General features: G+C 43.6%; 2 protein-coding genes across 2 annotated transcripts; one reads left to right on the top strand and one right to left on the bottom strand.

Annotated features, from left to right (window-relative positions):
* Positions 1-2,196: 2,196 nt before the first annotated feature.
* On the bottom strand, positions 2,197-4,461 carry THNSL1 (threonine synthase like 1). The gene has a single exon (XM_054390232.1). It carries the CDS (start codon positions 4,411-4,413, stop codon positions 2,197-2,199), a length of 2,217 nt encoding a protein of 738 aa, XP_054246207.1. The 5' UTR covers positions 4,414-4,461.
* A 1,602-nt stretch (positions 4,462-6,063) lies between these two features.
* Positions 6,064-14,055, top strand: ENKUR (enkurin, TRPC channel interacting protein). Its single transcript, XM_054390208.1, has 5 exons — positions 6,064-6,140; positions 7,182-7,327; positions 7,748-7,974; positions 9,801-9,947; positions 13,882-14,055. The coding sequence occupies exons 1-5, from the start codon at positions 6,064-6,066 to the stop codon at positions 14,053-14,055; spliced, it is 771 nt and encodes a 256-aa protein (XP_054246183.1).
* Positions 14,056-21,116: the final 7,061 nt, after the last annotated feature.

The raw sequence follows: 21,116 nt of genomic DNA, 5'->3' as shown, positions 1-21,116 counted from the left end.
CCATGACCTTTGAAATATTGACCTTTGAGTCATGCCAAAATAAACCCTCTGCCAGTTGAGGTCTGACCGTTTAACCTAATAATCACAGAATGCACTGGTTTGGAGGGGACCCTCAAAGGTCATCTTGTCCAGCTCCCCAGTGTAAGCAGGGACATCTCCAACTAGATCAGGTTGCTCAGAATTCCACCAAGTTTGACCTTGAATGTCTCCAGAGAAGGGGCCTTCACCACTTGTCTGGGCAACTTGTTCCAGTATTTCACCGTTCTCAAAGAGCTTCCTCCTGATGTCCAACCTAAATCTACCCTGCTCTAGTTTCAAACAATTTGCCCTCATCCTATCCCTACAGGTACTTCTAAGGAGTCCCTTTGCAGCCTTCCTTTAGGCCCCCTTCAGATACTGATATGCTGCTCTAAGGTCTACCTCAGAGCCTTCTGTTCTCCAGGCTCAACAGCCCCAGCTCTCAGCCTGTCCTCATAGCAGAGCTGGTCCAGCCCTCTGATCATCTCAGTGGCCTCCTCTGGACCCACTCCAGCAGGTCCATGCCATTTTATTGTCAAAGACATACGCTGGGGCAGATCACATCTGGCTTGAGTCTTGCACTTTCAGCTCGAAGAAATGGCAGCTCTCTAAAATGGTTGGCTGGATGATGTCTTCTTCACCTCATGTGGCAAAAAGTACAAGCAGACACAGAGGGGAGGCAACAGTTCAAAGCCTCAAATGAGTCCTGACATATAGAAGATGCTGCCTCTTTGAGAGGCTACACTGTTATCAGTTTACTACTTCTCTTGGTAACACTTTTCCTATTTGAATCTTAGTGGGAAACAGCCTCCCATAGCTCTGTGGCCTCACATCTGATGACTCTTGGCTGTTAACCTGTGTCTGTACACCATTCAAAACTTGCCAATACATCGTTTCACCATTTCTCTTAGTGTGAAATGTAGTTAGAATTCTATGTCCTTGCCCAATACAATCTGCAGTTAGCAGAACACATTTGTCCATAGCCAAATGATCTCCTGGGGCAACCTGCTCTGTTTTTCTTCTGATGGTAAAAACCCCAAACAATAAGGAACCTGTCATTAGCAAAACCAGACTGCTAACAGAGATCTATTTTAGGTTACACAATGAATACCTCTGATGCTATCACACTTTCCACACACTAGAATTCATCCTTCACGTTCCCTGATGAGGTGCCAACCACTTTGGGAAGCCTCTTTCTTATACAAGCCAAGGAAATTAATTTAAGAAAAAACATGGAAACAGAAGTGATTAGTACAATAAATCTATACGACTTCAAGGATAAAACTTAGATTTCTAAGGACTTTGGATAAAAGAAATAGATGTAAATAAATGGTGAAGTCTGGTTCTTATTTGATGGCTGCTGCTACTACAAACCAATTCTTCTATAACATTAAAAAAGGATTCTAAAAGTGAAAGTTCAAATAGAAAAGATCTCAGAAAGAGACTACAACATGTCAAGAGAAAAGTCACAGATCAAAAAACATTATAAATATTGAATAAAGAATTCTATTTTACACAAGAAAACATCTGGGAGGAAAAAAAAAAAGAATGTGAAAACCAAAATGACCAGATTTTTTTTTAACATAAAAGCTGGCTTCACAATACATACAAAACATTCCACAACATATCACCAAATCGAATGGTTCAAGGATTAACACCACAAGTATAATTCAGCCTTTGTAGTGAAATCAACCCTCATCAGTAGCATGTGAACATCATTACAGTATCCTATCATGTTTTGGTGCCTTACGTGAAGAGAGTTAAAATTTAACTAATCGTCCACTGCCCAAAGGATCACATCATTCTTGCAACAAAACAAGGGCTGTTAGTTTCAGAAAGGTCAGACTTCATTATCTTCCTGTCCATCACTTCCTCCTTCCATGGAGAAACCTTCAGGCTTGTGAAGGAGACAGCATGACCAGGGACAGCCAGCAGTCCTGGTGTCTCTGCTAGGTGTAACCTGCAGAAAAGCATTCCAGTCTTTTGCACTTTCAGTTCACGACCTTCCATCACTACCAGAAATCTGACAGGTGTTACAAATACTGCTGAAAACTCCACAACTGGATATAAAACTGTGGCTGTTATGCTATAGACTGGACACAGGCCAGGTGAATCATGACTTAGTTAAAACATGCAGCTTGTTAAGAAGGCATTGCAATTGACAGAGTGGAGGGCTGATCAGAAAACTTTCATAAAATGACTTTGAATTAAGGTTTCTATACAGGACATCAGCATACTCATATCAGCAGCACAGACATGGTGATCCTCATTCCCCCTCTTCTTCAGGGTCTCCAATAGGCCCTGGTGGACTGGAGGCAGAGGGCTGTAAGAACTCAGCAAGTGAAGCTGACTTACTGGATTCTGGTTTATTTCTGCAATCCTTAAGGCCCTCAAGATAGCAAGTGCAAACTTGGAATAATGAGCTGTAGAGGAAATAATAATTGGGCAACTTCTGTCTTGTAACCGATCTGCAACTACTTTAGCCACAGCTGTATGCGTGTCCAAAATGTATCCTGTAGTGCTGTAGACAGAGTGAATGGCAGCCAGACAGTCCTCCTCTGAGCACCAGCCAGCCACCAAATCCTGCTGAAGCCTTCCAAGCAGATCTTTCCCTATCTGGAAGTGGCCCTGATTTTCCAGCTGGTTATACAAGTGCATCACCAGCTGCCCATCCTCATTAGCAATCATGTACAAGTATCGCTCAAGATTGGAGGACTTCAAAATATCCACTGCTGGTGAAAAAGTGGGAATTAATTTTCTTTCCCTCAAATCATAAACACCTGTTCTTATGAAGTCAGTCAAAACATTGTTTTCATTGGAAGCACAAATACATTTTCTAATAGGAATTCCCATCATTCTAGCATACAAAGCAGCTAATACGTTGCCAAAGTTTCCCGTGGGAATGCAGACATCTACAGGGCTTCCAAAGGGAATAACGCCTTGGTGAACAAGATCAAGGTACGCAGAGGCATGATAAACTACCTGAGGAAGCAGTCGTGCCCAGTTGATGGAGTTTGCTGCAGCTAAAGCTGTTCCATACTCCACTGTAAGAAAGCCAGTATAATCAGAGTTAGTGAAGATTTGCTTTATAGCTGTCTGGCAAAAGTCAAAGTCAGATTTGACACCTACTGACCAGGCGTTTTCCTTCTGACAGCCAATCATCTGTGATTTCTGAATTGGGCTTACTCCATCCTCAGGAAAAAAATTCATCACAGCAATTCTCTGTTTGTCTGAGTCATGGAGACGACTAAAGCCATCCAGGACAGCACTCCCTGTGTCACCAGAAGTAGCTACCAGAACCAGATAGTTGCAGCTTCTAGGAATGCAATATGCAAATAGATGTGGCACCAACTGTAATGCAAAGTCTTTAAATGATGCTGTTGGTCCATGAAATAGCTCGAGGAGAAACTGATTGCCTGCCAGGTGCCTGACTGGTGCAGTTTTAGAACAATTGAAGTTTTCTCCATAAGCCATTACAATAATTTCTGCCAGCTTAGAAGCAGGAATGTCAGCAGGGTGTACGCATCTTTCCAGTACCACCTGGGCTCTTTCAATGTAAGTTGCTTCTATTAGGCTCTGCCATTCTCCAGCAGTGAATTTTGGAAGTCCTCTCTCAGGAACAAAGAGTCCTCCATCGGGAGCCAAGCCCTCAATTAGGATGTCACTGAAGTATTTATGAGAGTCTTTGTCCATGCTCCTCTCAGACCTACTAGACCTAGTTGAAACAAAAGTTTCCAGTTCTGAGTTTTGGTATCTCTTCACAGCATCAAGTACCTTTTCTGCTACAACCTCTGCTGAAATATCCCCTCCACAAAGAACACGGATGTCATGCCACCTTTGGTAGAACTGCTTCCTAAACTGAAGTATGTCCTTGAGAGAAACACCAGGAGCCTGGCCCACGATGCGATCCACTTTCATTGACTGCAGCCTGCTGATGATGACTGCCGTAGGCACATCCAGGTACACAATGATTCCGCTCTTCTTCACATGCTGCATGCCAGCAGCATGCATTGGATTGGACCCAGTAAGGGAAATGACACTTCCAGATGCTGAAAACTTCAACAGGGCTTTTCTTTCCTCCTCTAAAAACTGCTCACTACCAACATCCTGCAGTTTTTCTGACACGCTCATATTCCAGGTTGTTTCAAGGACATCATCATCTATGTCTACAACAGGGCAACCTAGTTTCTGACCTACTATTCTCCCAACGGTTGTTTTCCCAGCACCCGGAGGTCCCATCAGGATAATATTTTTATTTCCAACAAGAGAATGGCTTGAGAACCATGACTTCCAGATCCGTACAAATGAAACAGGTCTTGAAAGCATCAAACACTTGCTGGAAAGATTGATTCGGGTTAGCAGCTTTAAAGGCTGATGCTGAACAATGTGAAACATCTTCTGCTGGGTTGTTTGGTTGGGGTTTTTTCCAAGCCAACTTGATGATCCACTGAACTGCTTCAAAAAGAGAAAAAAAACCCAACATTAGTTAGTCCTTCAGCAAACACCTATGAAGAAACCCCAAAGGATATGAAAATCAGAGCAAGAATTCAAACATAAATCCAGTGCCAGGAAGGTATTTTTCAGAACACGACTCCTTTCCTTTCCCACACAAAGCATTAGCAACTATCCAGAGTTTGAACAACCACTGGCAGGACAAGAATCGCAGTGAAAACTGGGCTGTGTTAACTGGTATAGGCACAAAGTTGTAACAACGTAACATATGGTTGAAATGCAGGAACCACACAAGTCAGCTGCACTTTGCAGCTGTCAAACATCTCAGGGGAGGTCAGGACTAAGGGCTACCACATACCGAAATTGTTAGCCCTGGACAACTTCCATTCGACTGTTCCTGAAGCTTTTTGCAGAGAAAAAAAATAAAACGAAGCGTACAACCCCTGAACTTCAGCCTTCTCATGATCATCCCATAGACCAAGCTCCTACAAAGGTTCCCAAATGGGGAGGTTTACGTTGAAGACTGAGAGAAATGAATTCCCTGAAAGGGTTTTCAACCACTGGCACAGGCTCCCCATAGAGGTGGTTGAATCCCCATCCGTGGAGGTGTTGGAAAGAGGCAGAGATGTGGTGTTGAGGGACATGGTTTAGCCTTGGTAGAGGTAGAGAATGGTTGGACAGGACTTAAAGGGCTTTTCCAACCGAAACAATTCTGTGATTCACGACCGCCCTCCCTTCCTCACCGTTCTGACGCCCAGAAGGCGTCAAAAGTGCGTCTGAGAATGCGGAGGCGGTGGGAGCAGGGCGGCCGGGCCGCACCGCACCGCACCGCACGGGGGTAAACGTGACACCACGGGGCGGGGTCAGTCTCGCCCGTCCGCCCACCCCAGACAGCACAACTCCGAGCTCGCACCGCTCCGCGGGAGCGGCAGCAGCGGCCCTGCCTGGCCCTGTTCCCTCGGCTCGGCTGGGTTCAGTTTGTTTCGCTCCGCCCGGCCCTCTTCACCCACAGGCAACCCCCTGACGGCGCCCTCAGCGCCGCCGCGCGCGCGCACGTACCGCCGGGGCGGGAACAGGCAGCGGCGGGAGCAGGCGGCCGGGATCACCTCGCGCGCCCCACGCACACCCAGGCGTCACCCACGTCCCTCCCCTGCGCACGCACAGCCCCCTGTACGCCCCGCCTTCATTCGGGCCCGGCCGGCTTCGTGAGCGCTGACTGCAGCTGCACGACCGCGGGCCCTGTCCGGAGGGAGGTGGCAGTGTGTGACGTAATTCCGCCCCGCTCGTGGCGCCGTTACCTAGCGACAGCGACGCGCCTGCCTGGTAACCGCGAGACAGCCGCGCTCCCCTCCGCGCCTGCCGGCAGCTCCGCAGCGGGAGCCAGCTGCGAGCTGACCGCGGGCACAGGGTCAGGAGGCAGCTGCCAAGGGAGGGAAGAAGAGGCAAGGTGGGCACTTCCCCGTGTGCAGGGCCCCGCAGTGAGGTGGGCGCTGTCCCGTGTCCAGGGCCTCCGGTCAGGTGGGCGCTTCACTGTATCTAAAGCCCCTCAGCCAGGGGGTCGCTTCCCCGTGTCCAGTCTCTTTCAGCCAGAGGATGCCGACTCAGTTTGCGCAGGAGAGCATCTATAACCTCCTGCCCCGCCAGGAAGAGAAGCCTGTCAAACCTGCCAGGTAAGTGGGTGTGAGAGCACCCCTTGCCGACACGGTGACTGGTTCTGGCAAGGCAAGACATCTTACGGGGAACAGGTGTTAAGAAACATGCTCCAGTTGTGGTGTAGTTGTTGCTCCTCCGAGTGAGTCACTAACATCTGAGGGTTTACTGCCTGCTCCATGAGCTGGTGATTCAGTTTGGTATCTTCAGTGTTATCTTGTTCATTGACAAAGAATTTACAAAGCTGTCTTTCCATGCAGAGGAGTTCAATGACATCTTTGTTATTCACATTTAAAATAATCTTTCAGTGAACAGCTGAAAAGTTGGGGTGTTTGGGGTTGTTTCTCAGTGCCACACTTCCATTCTTTTCATGTATCAGTTGTCTGCCGACATTTCTTTTATTTCTCTTTCTCACACCTTACCTTAAAAACATCTTTGAGAGTTTCTGTTAAATTTTTATTTGATAATTATGCAAATGTATGTTGTTTTCTTCAAGATTCTCTCTAGGAAATAAAGCTGTCAGAATTAACATTTGCAGTGAAAGGGTGATATAGGTCCTAACTCAATAGCTTTAAAGTATCAGTGACACTCATTAAAACAAAGACAGCTACTCCTTTTCAGGTAGAAGGGTTCAAACTTTTGTGATTTCTAGTTCTGAGCCTTTTCTGTATAAAAACACATCATATACAATCGTTTGTTTGGTTGCAATATGAGAAACAATTTGCAGGCAGAGGAAAGTGAAATGACAGTATGACACACAGCACATTACGTCTGTTCCTGTCTTAACACCCTCCAGGGATTTGGATACCGCATGACCATCAGGTGCAGTTTAGACCAGGGATTCTTTAGGTTGGATGCAACCTGACTAAATCCCCTTCTGAACTCACTGACTTCTGTTGCCACCCTCCTTCCTGCTTTGATTTGCAATGTGCCAAATAGCCAGCTGGTAACAGCAGTGTTGAACCTGATTAATAGTATGATCTGACCAGTTTGAAGCAATGCATACAAGACCTTGGGTCTTTCTTTCAGCCTTTTTTTTTTTTTCCTGGCTCTTTTCTAAGGTATATATCCACATTTAGACCATCTGTGAAATGTGAAGCACAGGAAAATAAAGCTCAATGGAAAACTATGGGACCAGCCAAAGTTGCAGTGCCATCTCCAAAGAATTTTCTGCAGAAACATTCAAAGGAACCCAAGCTTCCAGCAAGTAAGTGTGCAAGTGAAGTATATGAAAGGTCATGTATGTGTTCACTTTTTAAAATTGATAATGTTGAAAGGAACAATTAGTTATGGGGAGCGAAATGTGCAAAAACATTTAAATTGTTTTAATTACATTTGAAAAAAGCCCTGCACTACTGCAGCTAAGAGGGAGTGGGTGGAACGTGATGAGGAAAAGCCATCTAACCCAACATAGTGTTTCCTGGGTTATGAACCTTCTGCTGTGGCAGACAAGTCTGCTCCTTTTCACTGTATTATATTCCAAGTCAATTCTTTCCTTACAGATACAGTTGTTTTCTGCTTTTGTCTAATTTTATACACAAATTTTCCCTTTTGAAAAATGGAGTAACATTAAATTGCAAAGCTCCTCATGGTTGTTGCTGAGAATGTTTAAATGCTTAATTCACAGGAAAAAAGGAACAGGATAGTAAGAAATTACCTGCACTGTCAGTGCCACAGAGGGCAGATCACCCAGTTATGGGAATTCAGAGTAAAAAGAACTTTATAAACACAAATGCAGTTGCTGCTATCACAGGATTGCCTAAAAAGCCTCAGCCTATGTACGTTGATAGAAGACAGGGAGATAAATATCTGCTTGAAACTTCAGGACTTGTTCCAAAATACATTAAAAAAAAGGTAAGTTTTATTAAATTATAGTGAAAATCCTAACAGCAATGCCTATTTTAGGTTCTCCTATGAAATATTTATGATTCTTTTTGATATTTATGAGTACTACTGGTGTTTGTGGTTGAGTTTGAGGTTCTTCAGGGACAAGTCACTAGCACTGTGCTTTGCCTTTGCTCTGTGCCCACCTGCCTATGGGGTCAGCAAAAACCTTGGCAGAATGCTGCTGCTGAAGCAATAGCCTATGGGTTGTGTTGGGAACCTAGGGAGTGTCTCATGTGAAGACAAATGGAGTTCTGTGGTGAATGAATGCTGGCTTTTTAACAAAGACAGGCAGGGAAGAAGAAGAGGGCTTGCCCTTTGGGGTTGCTCTTCTCCCAGGTAACTACTGATAGGACAATAGGTAATGGGCCCAAGCTGCTCCAGGGCAGCCTAAGGGTGTGGGATGGGTGTCCCAGGCCCCAGTGGTCACATTCTTCTGGTTCTGCTACTTAAAAATGAGAAAAAACTGGCTGGATGTGTACTAATCAAGAGTAGTCTTGGTTGCACAGGCCATGAAGTAGTGCAAGATCCCCTCCTCCTTGGGAAGGTAGTGTACAGATCCTGTACTTCAGAGAGCAAAGATCAACTTATTGAGGAAACTAGTAGGTAGGACCTTGTGGGAGACAGCTCTGAAAAGCAAAGGAGCTGGAGTGAGCTGGCATGCCTTTAAGCACAACCTCCTCCAAGCACAAGCACAGTCCCTGCCACTGCTTAGGAAAACAAGATTTGTTGGAAGTCTGGCTTATCTAGAAAGTAACTCCTGACAGAGCACTAAGATAAGCCAAGCTTTGTAGACACATCACATGGCACATGACTTAACTCATGACAAAGATGCAAAAAAGTGAACCTGCAGCCCTTGCAGTTCGTTGCATGCCTAAGCGTAGATGTAAACCATGCTGGTTATAATGCTACTCAGCACTGAAAGAGCTGGGAATAATTGAGCATTTAAAGAAGGTATACTCTGGTACTTTCTAGCAGAGCTTCATTTTCCAAAGGTCAAGGAATAGCTGTGTTCCCCCAAGTACAGCTGGGATGTTCAGAAATTGTTTTTCCTCCCAGAAACACAGTTCTGCCACACTCGGTGTGGGAAAGATTGCCATTCTTAACTAGGCCAGTTCTCATGTGAGTGTTCACACTAGAATCAGAGAATCATTAAGGCTGCAAAGACCCCTGAGATCATCAGGATCAACCTTCTACCCAACACCCTCCATGACCACTGGACCACATCCCAAAGTGCCACATCTACTTGTCTCTTGAACACCTGCAGGGATGGTGGCTCCATCACCTCCCCAGGCAGCCTGTGCCAGTGCCTGACCACTCTTGCAGAATTTCTTCCTAGTATCCAACCTGTTCACTGTCATCTGTGGCACGCAGCACTCAGCAAGGATCAGGATACAGGAAGACCTTACAGAGAAAGTAATGGATATGTTTCAGAAGGTAGAATCTGACCCTATATATAAATGTACAATAGCTTGCTGTCATTCACAGATTTCAAACTCCTCACTCAACCATCAGTTCTAAGGAATTGACTTTTTTTTCCCCCTTGGTCTCTGGATTCTGATGTCTTCCAAGGCTACAAAAAGAAATGGAAGGGAATTGTTTGTCCATTTGGCTTAGGCTACAAAGACAATCACATGTGGTATTTCTAAGAACACAACGATTGAAGATTTTATTGCTGAGTGGCACAGCATTCCATTTCAAGCTGTCATTGCAAGTATAATATACTGTGGCTGACAGATAAGTCTTTGTTTCCTTCTTATAAACACCTATTAGCAAATTCTTCCTTGCCCTTATAGGACTTCGGTGTGACGCCAAAATATGTAACAAAGAGAAATGAAGAAGAGAAGAGAGCTCAGGAAGAATATGAGGCCAGTATCTTGGAGACTCTCAAGAAAAGAGCCATGAAACGACTGTCTGATGAGGAAAGGACAAGTCTTCTGCAGGTGCATGTTTAGATGGAGTGCTGTTAGTAACATATACAAAGGATTCAGTCAGGAAATCTGAGTCCATATAAACAAAGCTAGAGTTGAGCTTTAAGGGAGGCGGCAGCTGAGTTGCCTCCTATTTCACTAGATGGAGCTGCAGAACCGTTGTAAACTGGACCGAAGGGAGCTGCTTTAGCTGCAGCTTTACTCCACTTTTACAAGAGCTTCAGTTCTGTTGGATTCCTGTCCCTCTTCGTGACTTGGTGTTTCAGTGAAACTTCAGATGAACACAGAAAATCACCTACATGGATTTAGTAACAGTTCTGAGGTTCTACTTGTGATTTGTGGGAAAACAGAAATTGTTTGGTTTGGTTTGGTTTGGTTTTTTCCCCCTGATACATCACGTCACCACTTTTATTGGCAGCTTCTGCCTTCACATTGTGACCTCACTGACTAAAGCATAAGGTCATGCTTTAATATGTAGCAAGACCAGAAAACAGCATTAACTTGCAATATATCTGTAGAACTATGGCTGGGAAAACTGTATTTTGTCACTGTTTTGCATGCTTTCTTTCATACACGTTTTATTGCAGGAGATTTTCTAAAGGGAAATAATACCATAAAAGAAGTAGAGCAGAAATGTTAAAAGTCCATCCCCTCCTTGAACTGGAATTTCTCATGATCACATTTTAGCCAAATTTCCTGTCATTACTCTGATATTTGTTTAGTGGTCTGTCCCTTAATAATTGGATCTTAGCAGTCGCCTGAAACAAATTAGCAGATGGGTGGACATCTCCAAGATGCTAAATTCCCACCACAAATAAAGCCAGCAGAATACCCAGAGAGAGAACACAGTGTCTAAGTCACTTGCAAAGATTAACTGGTTGATCAACAAGATCCAAAATAGTGTGTGCCTTGCTTGTGCACTAGAAGTTAAGCAGGAGTATGGGGACAGCATTATAAAGAACATAGCTGCAGGGGAGAAGACTAAGATATATTTATGGTGTGAAAGGCGTGAGACAAACTGATGGTCCAGCAAGTTAACTATGCAGCAAAAATATATGTGAAGGAAGGCATGTGAATTCAGCTGCTCACAGTTTTGCTCTGGGATTGATTAAAATGGTCTACTACATATTTTTAAAATGAATGAGTGCACTGAATTTTATTGATTTTTTTTTATTAGAAAGTTTTTAGATTTTTTTTATTAACTCAGTATTTTCTTTTACAGTTTTTAAATTGTTCTTTCATGGGCCAGATCATTTACACAGTTATGTTGTCAGGAGAAATTAGTGTCCCCAGGGTATGTGGCTTCCACCCAGTGCTCAGCTGTAGCCATGTGGGAATTCCTGTCTTTTAGAATAATAGACATTGCTGCTGAAGACATGTGCACAACCTGATTTGAAAGAAGACGTGGCAGGAGATGGCTGAGGACAGAATCAAGCCTCATGGACTTACAAAAATAAGGAGGAATAATCTGTGCCAACATTTTTTGAACCCTCCTTTGCGCTCACTTGTGTTGGGATTTTATGAGAACTTAAAAGAATGTTGCTAAATGCTGGACATATTTCTCCCTGATCCAGTGTCTATTAGAATTCCTTACACGGAGTCAGATCCTCAGTTTGTGATGGAGCCCTTTGCAGTAGTGGTCAGCACGTTACAGTGCAGTTGGAGGGCTGCAAGGCAGATTTTAACAGAGGGAATCATGAGCTGCTTTTGATCTTCCCACTCTGTAGGGACAGAGTAAATTGTGATGAGTGCAAGCTTTAATGTCTTTTGATGCTCTCATGTCTTTAAAAATTCAGGTTTCAGTGATTTCCAAACTAGTTTGGAATTATTTAACAGAAGGTATGAATGACCCTTCCATGAAAGTTTTGGAAAGATGGTGTTTATTGTCATGACTATTTATTTGTGAACTACACCTGACCCCTGGGCAAAATCAGACAAGCACAAGAGTCCTTGAGTTCTGAAATAGAAGCAACAATCTTCAAAACTAAATATTTATGAAGAATAGTTCTTTTAGGCTCACCTTCAGTCACATTAATCAATTAGCCAGTCTGGGAGAAAAGGTGCTGAAAGGTGGAGAAGTGTGTTCCTCAAAGTGTGGAGAGCAAGGGAAGAGCAGAGCTGGGACCCAGCCACTTCTTCCTGTTTGGGGTAAAAGGTGGGAGATTCTCTTCACTGAGCAAGACAAACTTCACTGAGCTTAGACTGGATATGAGGAAAAATTTCTTGACTGCAAGAGTGGTGAGGCATTGGAAGAGGCTGCCCAGGGAGGTGTTGCAATTACCATCCTCAGTGGTGTTCAAGAAACATGTGGCCATGGCCCTTGGGGACATGGTTTGATGGCCATGGTTGGGTTGAAGATTGGACTGGATGATCTTGGAGGGCTTTTCCAACCCAAACCATTCTGTGATTCTGTGAGGCTGGAAATCACAATGTGCCATCAATTCAGTGTGTTGGTTCAATCTGGTTTCACTTACTGGGGAGAGTTGAGAACTTTTGTATGTGTAGATTTGGATTATCTTCTTGAGGAGAGAAAGTAAGAGCAACTGTTGCAGTGATTGCACCAGTCCCTCCTGGAGAGGGACTTTTTACAAGGGCTTATAGTGGCAGGATGAGGGGGAATGGGTTTGAGATGGAAGAGGGGAGATTGAGACTGGACATGAGGAAGAAATTCTTGACAGTGAGGCTGGTGAGACACTGGAACAGGCTGCCCAGGGAGGTTGTGGATGCCCCTTCCCTTAAGGTGTTCAAGGCCAGGTTGGATGAGGCCTTGAGCAACCTGGGCTGGTGGGAGGTGTCCCTGCCCATGGCTGAACTGAACGATCTTCATGTTCTTTTCCAACCCAAACCGTTCTGTGATTCTATGATAATTGCAAGGAGGTAAAGAAAGCTTTTACTTTTATGGTTCCATTCATCATATATTTCTCATTTAGACTACAAATTTGTTAAAATGAGAAATAAGTTACCTGCAAATGCTATTGTAAATGTAAATTAGGAAGGGGAATGCAATCATTTATATATTTTTTTTTGGTATCAGTTTATAGAAGGTAAACCATCCTGACATCAGTTTGGTGCCCATGGTCCGAGCAAAGGCTCACTTACAGAAAATGAAGGCAGTGGTGAGATGAGCTGAAACTGCCACTGAATTTTGGCTGGAGTTCTAAGTATTGGTACTCTTGTGATTACTTCAGGTCAGAAATGCCACTGTGTGTAGTGTGCTGATACCTGTGGTAGGCAGGTTGCTGTTTATAGGGATGTGGTTTCTGTAGTGCAGTTTCTAAGATAATGCCTGTTGCATTTTGGAGAAAAAAGAAAGCATTTGAGTGATAGGAGTTGTGAGGCAGCTTTTAAGAATCCTAGTAGTTCCTCGGGGGAGCACATTAGCATTAGACACAACAGAGCAGTCAAAGTTGCCTGCCTGTAGATGGTTGAGAGCTCGGGCAGTCTCTTCTATAGAATGGGAGTCACTCTTCATTTACCTTGTGCAGTTTTTTCTTGAAGACATTGAGGGCTGGAAATGAAGTGAACAGACTTCCTTAAGTTCCTGGCAGGCTACAGAGCTGACTTAGTCACAGGGACATACTTTTCTCAGTTCAGCATTTTCATAGCTTGGCCTTCTGTGGTTAGTTTAATTACTATTTTGTTGTCTCTGAAAGACACTAATATTTTCTCTCCAAGGCACAGAGGGGTTTAAGGACCATTCCTTAGACTGCATCAGAATGAGTAAATTTTTGTATTTTTTAATTTATTGCAACTATTTTGACTTTTAAGCATTTGATTGATTTGGTCCAATTAAGGTGATGAAACATTATCCACGTATTTATCTATTATTTTTACATTGCAGTGACACTTATCAAATTAACAACAACAGAAAAACCCCAAAGTGTGTACGTTGTTCTTACTGAAGTAAGTTTTTCTCATGTATTTCCCTTCCATCTAATGGCACCAGGGGCTGAAAAAGAACTGGGAGGAAGTCTATCATGAATTTCAACGTCTTCCAGTACAAATAGACACCATACCCAAGAAGCTAAATAAAGAAAAGCTGGAAACACAGATGAAACAACTGGAGCATGACATAGAAGTAATCGAGAAGCACAAATTTATCTACATTGCAGATGAGTAAGGACTGCTTTTCAGTTATTGCCTCTTTCTTCCTTTTCTTTTTCTCTACCCCTACACCTCCAAGAAGTGCCCCTCTAAATTCTCAGAAGAAATTGGCACCACTCACAAGTAAAATATTCAACTAAGAAAAGTATGTAGCTTCTTAAAGAAGTTAATACTTTTAGCTCTCATCTATATAAATCATAATGAAATTCTTCATTAAACTTCAACTATAAAAACACTAATTGAATCTGTTATGCTTTGTAATTTTTATTAACTGCTAAGATTACTATAAACATCCTACATAAAGGCATAAAAAATACTGTTTCATAGGTTTGGAGCAGCTCCTTTCCTTGTGTAACCAAAACAAAGTGAAATATTGGGCTGCTGAAGACAGCTTGGTAAATACAACTTCAGGGTGGGATTGCTTCTGGACTGGTTATTAAGGAGCTGTTGCACTTTAACAGCTTGAGTGGTTGTATTTCTAAACAATTTGGCTTCTGCATAACATTCTGTGTACTCATTTTTGGTTACTAAGCACAATTTGTTATAGTGGAAGCCCATAATAATGTAGACTGGAGGCAGCAGAGAGAGCATGCAGAGCTTGCTGTGTGTGTGTTTATGTATAAATAATTCTGAAATGTTCTAGTAAATCTACAACTACAGGAGAAAAACGTGTTTTGATTGCTGTTGTGTATGCACTGTGAGAATGAAAGCAACATACTAGCACATGAGTCAAGACCCAGACAGAAATGATATGAGCACACTATACTGCAATTATTTGCATTTAGAAATCATTGTTTTTTTCTTTCCTGCTGCTTAACCTTCGCTTCAGAACAGAGCTTTTTCTGCCTGGTATCAATCATTAGCACCAGCAGCTGTTCTGACATCACAGAATCTGACATCAGCAGAGGATGAAGTAAAAAATTTTGAATGCACTATTAAAAGCCAAATTTTCACATACATCAAATTCCTTTCATAAACTTGTCAGGGACTGGCTTTGAAGACTTCACAGTGATTCCAGGGTACGTTTCCTGCTCTGCTTACACTCGGCTGTGACATGCAGCAGGGAAGCGTGGGTGAGCAGGAATGTGTGTTGTGTTCTTTGTAACTTATTGTTGAGCAGTGTGTTTGCTTCTGAAAGATAGAAGCTGGCAGAAAACTGTGCTTTTGTAAAATACAAATTTCAGTTACTGTTTACTCCCAAGAATGACTTCTGCTGTGTATTTTAACCAAACCACAGCAATTACAAGCACTTAATAACACATGTTATCTCCTAGTCAAGTACAAAATGCTTTTCTCAACAGATGCAATGTAATCAAACATGGCTATTTCTAGTGCCTTACCCCCCTAAGATGTAACTCCAAAACAGCTTGCATTCACTCTTCCTGCCCCTCAGCTTTCAGTTACTTGTAGCCCATTTGGGGCTCTGGATTGGGCTCTTCCAGTGCTGGTTTTAGGAAAATGTGAAGTACGTGATTATCTATCCCAAAATTTGAGGCAAACAGCTAGGCCACGCTTGGAAGCAACCATCATTCACCAGTGACAATGGCTGCTTCCTAAATTGTCAGAGGGGTATTATGATTATTTCTTAATTATGGGAAATTAGGAAATGGGTGGGAAGGGGTGCAAAAAGTGCTCCTGCTTAACAGAAGACAGAAAGACTAAAGCCAGAGCTCTCCTGTAGCTGTCACTAGTGTCTTTGAACAGTAGTGTGGGGTTTTCTTTGCATAAACCTGGTGTCTAAAGTGCTTTGCAGGTACCTCTGCTGCCATACAGAATGTTCCTCTCTTGGGAATGGATGCTGTCACCTATGGGGAGGGAGGTCATTAACTCCTTCCATCTATTTTGATGTGTTTTCCATACAACCTCCTTAGACTTCTGATTATGGAAAAAAAAATAGACACAGGAGTCTAACATTCCTCCCCTTTAACTCTCACTGGGGAGCCTGACTAAATAAATTTACAGAATCCAAAGAATGTAACTCTGTATTTATATGTTCAGGAAATGTCAATACTGGAAGGTGTAACACAAATCAACTGATATGTACCATGAGTGTAAGTAAAGCAAAAAGTAAACTTAATTGTTGGTTCATAAAAGATATTAAATAGTAACAGAAACAAGTCTGCCCATAGACTAGAAACTGGCATTACCAGTTGCAATGTTCTCTAAATTCACTGGTAATCAATGAAATCATGAGAAACCAAATCCTTAAAATGCTCCTAGTAATTCCTAATTATCAAACTGCTGTTTTTAAGCGGTCTGTGTTGAACTGGACAGCCATCAGAAAACACACCCAGAAGAGGGGATGAATGCTTTACACGTCAGTAAGAGTTATGCTGCTGGAAATATTTCCTGTTGGAAGTTGTGCATGGTAAAACTGTGTATCTATTTTTTAAAAATAGCAACATGAAATTATGATAAATATCTCACTGGCTGCTCTTCAGAATGAAACTATTTCTATCCAGGAAGGAAGGGATCAGATATGGCATCGTCACACACACAGGGAGTTCCTGATCGTGTAGCTCTGACAGAGCTGCCTCCAGCAAGCAGCAGGTCTGACAGGAGCGTATGGGCTCCATGTGGCTGATTTCAAAGCAGAGTGGTTTCCTAGGCTCTGCATATGTTCCTGGGGACTCAGACTGGGACACTTTCTCAAAATCTTACTGACAGAGGCCTAACCTCATTCTCCTCATGAGACAGTAAGGGCAAAACTCTGTGGAAGAAATTATGTGGGAGAAATTCCTCCCTGATTTTGTTGTCCTTAGTCTTTGCAGGTGAGTGCTGGTAGAGGAGGGCCTGTGCTGGCCCTTTGTGTATTTTGTGAGAAGCTGGCATCACAAACTGCTGTTCTGTTGTCTCTGTCCCAGAGCTAAAATCCAGTCCTTTCACTGGCATGCCTTGCAGGGAAAACAACATCTCTAACCATTTCAGCCCTGATGAAGGCAAACATCTCTCACATAAGAAAATTTCACATATATGCAGATTGCTGGGAGTCTAGATAAATACTGGTCCTAGTCAACACTTTCATCCCCAGCTCTATGATGTTTATAATATTAATAATGACAGGAGAGACAGGTGGCAAAACCTATTATTTAGGTTGGCTGACATTTCCCATAGACAAGCAGGCCAGCTGCTGAGCCCTGATCATCCAGCCCAGCAACCAGAAGGGTATGGAGCCTGACCAAGCTAAGGAGGACTGGCCACTTCTCCCCAGGAGTTGGACCTCTGAGGCAGTGATGTGTGCTTGACTGCTGAATGCCTAGCTTATATTTTTTTTTCTTTCCCATTCTGTCTCAGTCTTGCTCCAGCTCCTTTTTGTTATACAATGTTATGTAAACAAAATATGAGCAAATTCAGGGTAAGTCCTCCAGGCTAAGCAGTGGTGTTATGGTAGGAATCCAGGGTGAGCTGAGCTTCATGTTTGTGGTGTTTTGTCTACTGTTTAAAGGGTGCTGAAGTAAATGTGAATTCCACTTCACCTAGTTATAAAAAACATTCTTTTCCCCCCTCCTAGACTATACCTCCAGCAAACAGTTGTAGATGAGCAGCCATAGGCAAATGGTGGTCTACATTCATGTCAGCTGCTCTTGTTGATGTTGCCATGAGGACAAACTTGTGTTCAGTCACCACATCGTTAATTCCTTACTCCATCCCTGGCTCTACAGCATGGAGACATTCACACAAACATGCAAACATTGCAATAACTTCATCTTCAAATCCTTCCTCAAAAGTTCTTTGCAATGGTGCCCACCAAAAATTCAACAACAGCTGAGCTGCTGGTGAGCTGAGATCAGGGCTTATCTCCCTGAACTGTGCAGTGGCACCACAGCCAGTTGTTTCTGGTCTGAGGCTTAGGTTATAAGTTATCTCTCACATGGATCATCTTTTTCTCTCTTTGCTTAGTGTCTGACACACATTCTTGTCTGCAAGCAGAGCTCCTATGTGCTTATAATAATAATAATAAATATGATCATCTGGGAATGAATTAAGAGCATTGTGCTGGTTTGAGGCCAGCCAGAACATCTCTTGCCCTGAAAGGGACAAAAGAATGACACACGCAAACGGATTGGAGAGTGATGGAAAAAGTTTAAATGGAAAAGCAAATTGGTGAAGCTACAGAAAACTACAAACTACAAAGCATAGTGGAAAAGAACATCCTAAAGCATACAGAACCCCCTCACAGAATTCCCAAAAGCTTCCCAATCCTCCCTTCCTCCCACCTGAGGGTCTACCCATATCCCTCAGGGCTCTTCCTTCCCCCCCACCTCCCACTGCTAGGCAAGTCTCAGGCTGGCCAGGTCTGAGACTGCCCCCCCCCCCCCTCCATTCCCCTCCTGGCATTAGGCCTAGTCAGGCCTAAGAGGCCTGAGATACCCCCCTGGCATTACCTGATAAGAGAGGACATCTCCCATGGGAGCGGAGAGGGAAGAAAGAGCAAGAGGATGACTCTGCAGATGGCTTTATAGGGCGCAGGATTTATGGGTAGAAATATGCCGTTTCCTGTGTCCACCCCTAGTGGGCGGTACCTGGGACACCAGAGGTGTATCTCATGCAGCAGTGGCAGGGGGCACCCGGCCTAAACTGCCACAGAGCATGCAATAAAGGGAAGGGATTCAAGTTGTTTACAGAAAGGATCTGTTTTCCAAGAACCCTCATGTCATTTGCTTCAGCAACTGGAAGTAGGAGTTGAAGGAAGAGAGATGAGATTTAAAGCACTTAAGTTATTCCCTGGAGCAGTATGATTTATTCATGCCTTTGTCATAGAATGTGTTTGAAATGCAATGGCGAATGACTTGTACCTGGCTGTTTCACTGGGAGCCATGAATACCGCATTTCTCATTTTGGGGGTTCCTGGCTCCTGCAAACCTCCTGAGCCCGTATGTTTTAAACACAGGATATGTGCCTGAACTTGGAAGCTATGCTATGACCCTAGACAGCACTAATATAACAGTTTGAGTGACTCAAACTGGTCACTCAAAATTAACAAAGCTAGTTCTTATTTTCCTCTCACTAGGAGAGGGCCCCTGTAGGGGAAGTTCAGGTGGCTCAATCCTCTAATTTCCAGAGCTGCTGTGAAGATAGACAAGTACCTTTAGAACTGCTCCCATATTGCTTTGAGGGCCACTTTAAAGCTGAGAAAGATATTCAGTGGTGTTCAACTTGTGGCCCCAAGCACTGCACAGTGAAGAAGCAGACAGGTTTTGCTGTTTGCTCAGGAGGAACGCTCTGCCTTTTACACAGTAAAATGAGCTCATGGTCTAAGCCCAGCATTCCAGCACCCTCAGGCAGCAGGTCATTCTGTGCAGCCACAGAGCTCAGGGGTTGGCCAAGCCATGACCATTTAGTCACAGGAGAACTTGCTGGGCCAGGTTCTGCTTTTCAACACACTTTTGTTGCTGCACTGTTCGTTCTAGACAAGCTGTGAAGTATACAAAATTACACCAAAGACCTCTAAGCTATTTTGGAAAAAAAAAAACACACCAAAAAACCAAAACCCAAAACACCACCATTGCTTCTCATTTACTTTTTAAAACACTCACAAATATTTTGTTTTGCAGATTTTCCCAAATTTGCTGTAGTTTATTAAAAAAAAAAGACAGAAAAAAAAGCAGGGGGGAGAAGAAAAAAAAAATGAAGCCACATGAACAAGCTCCTTTAAAAAGAAAACAAAGTCTCACAGTTCAGTTCATTACACTGGGTGTGACCCACTATGCATTTACAGTTCCCTGAGTAGTTTTCATGGCAGTGTGAGGAATTTGTCACAGGATATGGTGGGAGCAGCATTTCTTGAACATAATGCTTGATCATTCAAACACCAATCCTACTCCAGAGCTGGTATGGGGAAATATTTGCATAATATGATGAGGGAAATCAAGTTTATTCTAGTATTAAAGGAGAAGAGGAAATTTTTGTTTGCATTGACTTCAGATATAAAGAATTCTGTATTAATAACATGAACCTGAAAAGCAGGAAGAGTATCTTCAGGAGCCAGGAAATTGCAAAGTGAAGCTCTTGCTGCTCTGGTCTGGCACAGTGAGATTAATAACAAACAAAAATGTAGGTTTGTATTAAAGATGTTTATCACAGACCAAATAAGTCAAAGCCCAGAATTCCGTCAAGCAGTGCTTAACACTGATTTAAAGGTCATTAAAAAAAAATCCAGGCTAATATCTTGAATGGCAGCTTTTAGCCATTTTACGAATTCATAGGTTGTATCAGGTTGGAAGGGACCCTCAAAGGGCATTTTGTCCAACCCTCTCCAGCAGGTCCATGTCTCTCTTGTGTTGGGGGTCCCACAGCTGGACACAGCACTGCAGGCGAGGTCTCCCCAGAGCAGAGCAGAGAGGCAGGATCCCCTCTCTCCATCTCTGGCCATGTTTCTTTTGATGCAGCCCAGGCTGCCATTGGCCTTCTGGGCTGCCAAGTGGTCGTTGCTGGCTCATGTCCAGCTTCTCATCCACCAGTACCCCAAGTCCTTGTCTGCAGGGCTGCTCTCAATCTAATCATTCCCCAACCTGGATCGGTAGTGAGGATTGCCCCAACCTAGGTGCAGGACCTTACAGTTGACCTTATTGAACCTCATGAGATTTTCTTGATACTGAGGTTATCATAGTTAACTTCCAAGGCCTTTGCCAGTCTTGTAGAGTCAGTACCGCTTTACCATGACAGCTAAATGCTCTGAGCTTCCCTTGTGGATCCTAGAGGCTACAAGTGCTTTAAAGCTGAACTTCCAGTTCTTCAAGGTGCTAATTCTGCTGAACTGGAAGGTGCACAGGAGCCAGGGCCCAGTGTGCAGCACCACTCCCATCACCTCCTGTAGCACAGTAGTTGCAAGTCGCTGCTATTCACCATAGTGCTACCCATCCCTGCCTAACTGGGCAGCTTTCCCTACAGCCTCCCTCAGGGCCTGGATGGAGGAGAATGGCTTGAAATAGTTCCATGTTCTCCCAGGTGTCTGGGACACTGTCAGGCAAGGAAGTTCTGCTGCTCAGGGTCTTCAGCAGCCACACTATGGTCTGGGTGACTGCCTCGGGTCATGCACAAAGACTAAACATTCTAGAATATATTAATATATGAAAG

This window comes from Indicator indicator, chromosome 20 (genome assembly GCF_027791375.1).
Source record: "Indicator indicator isolate 239-I01 chromosome 20, UM_Iind_1.1, whole genome shotgun sequence".
NCBI classification, from domain to species: Eukaryota; Metazoa; Chordata; class Aves; order Piciformes; family Indicatoridae; genus Indicator; species Indicator indicator.
The sequence above is the reverse complement of the archived record's forward strand: the minus strand, read 5'-3'. Positions and strand labels throughout refer to the sequence as shown.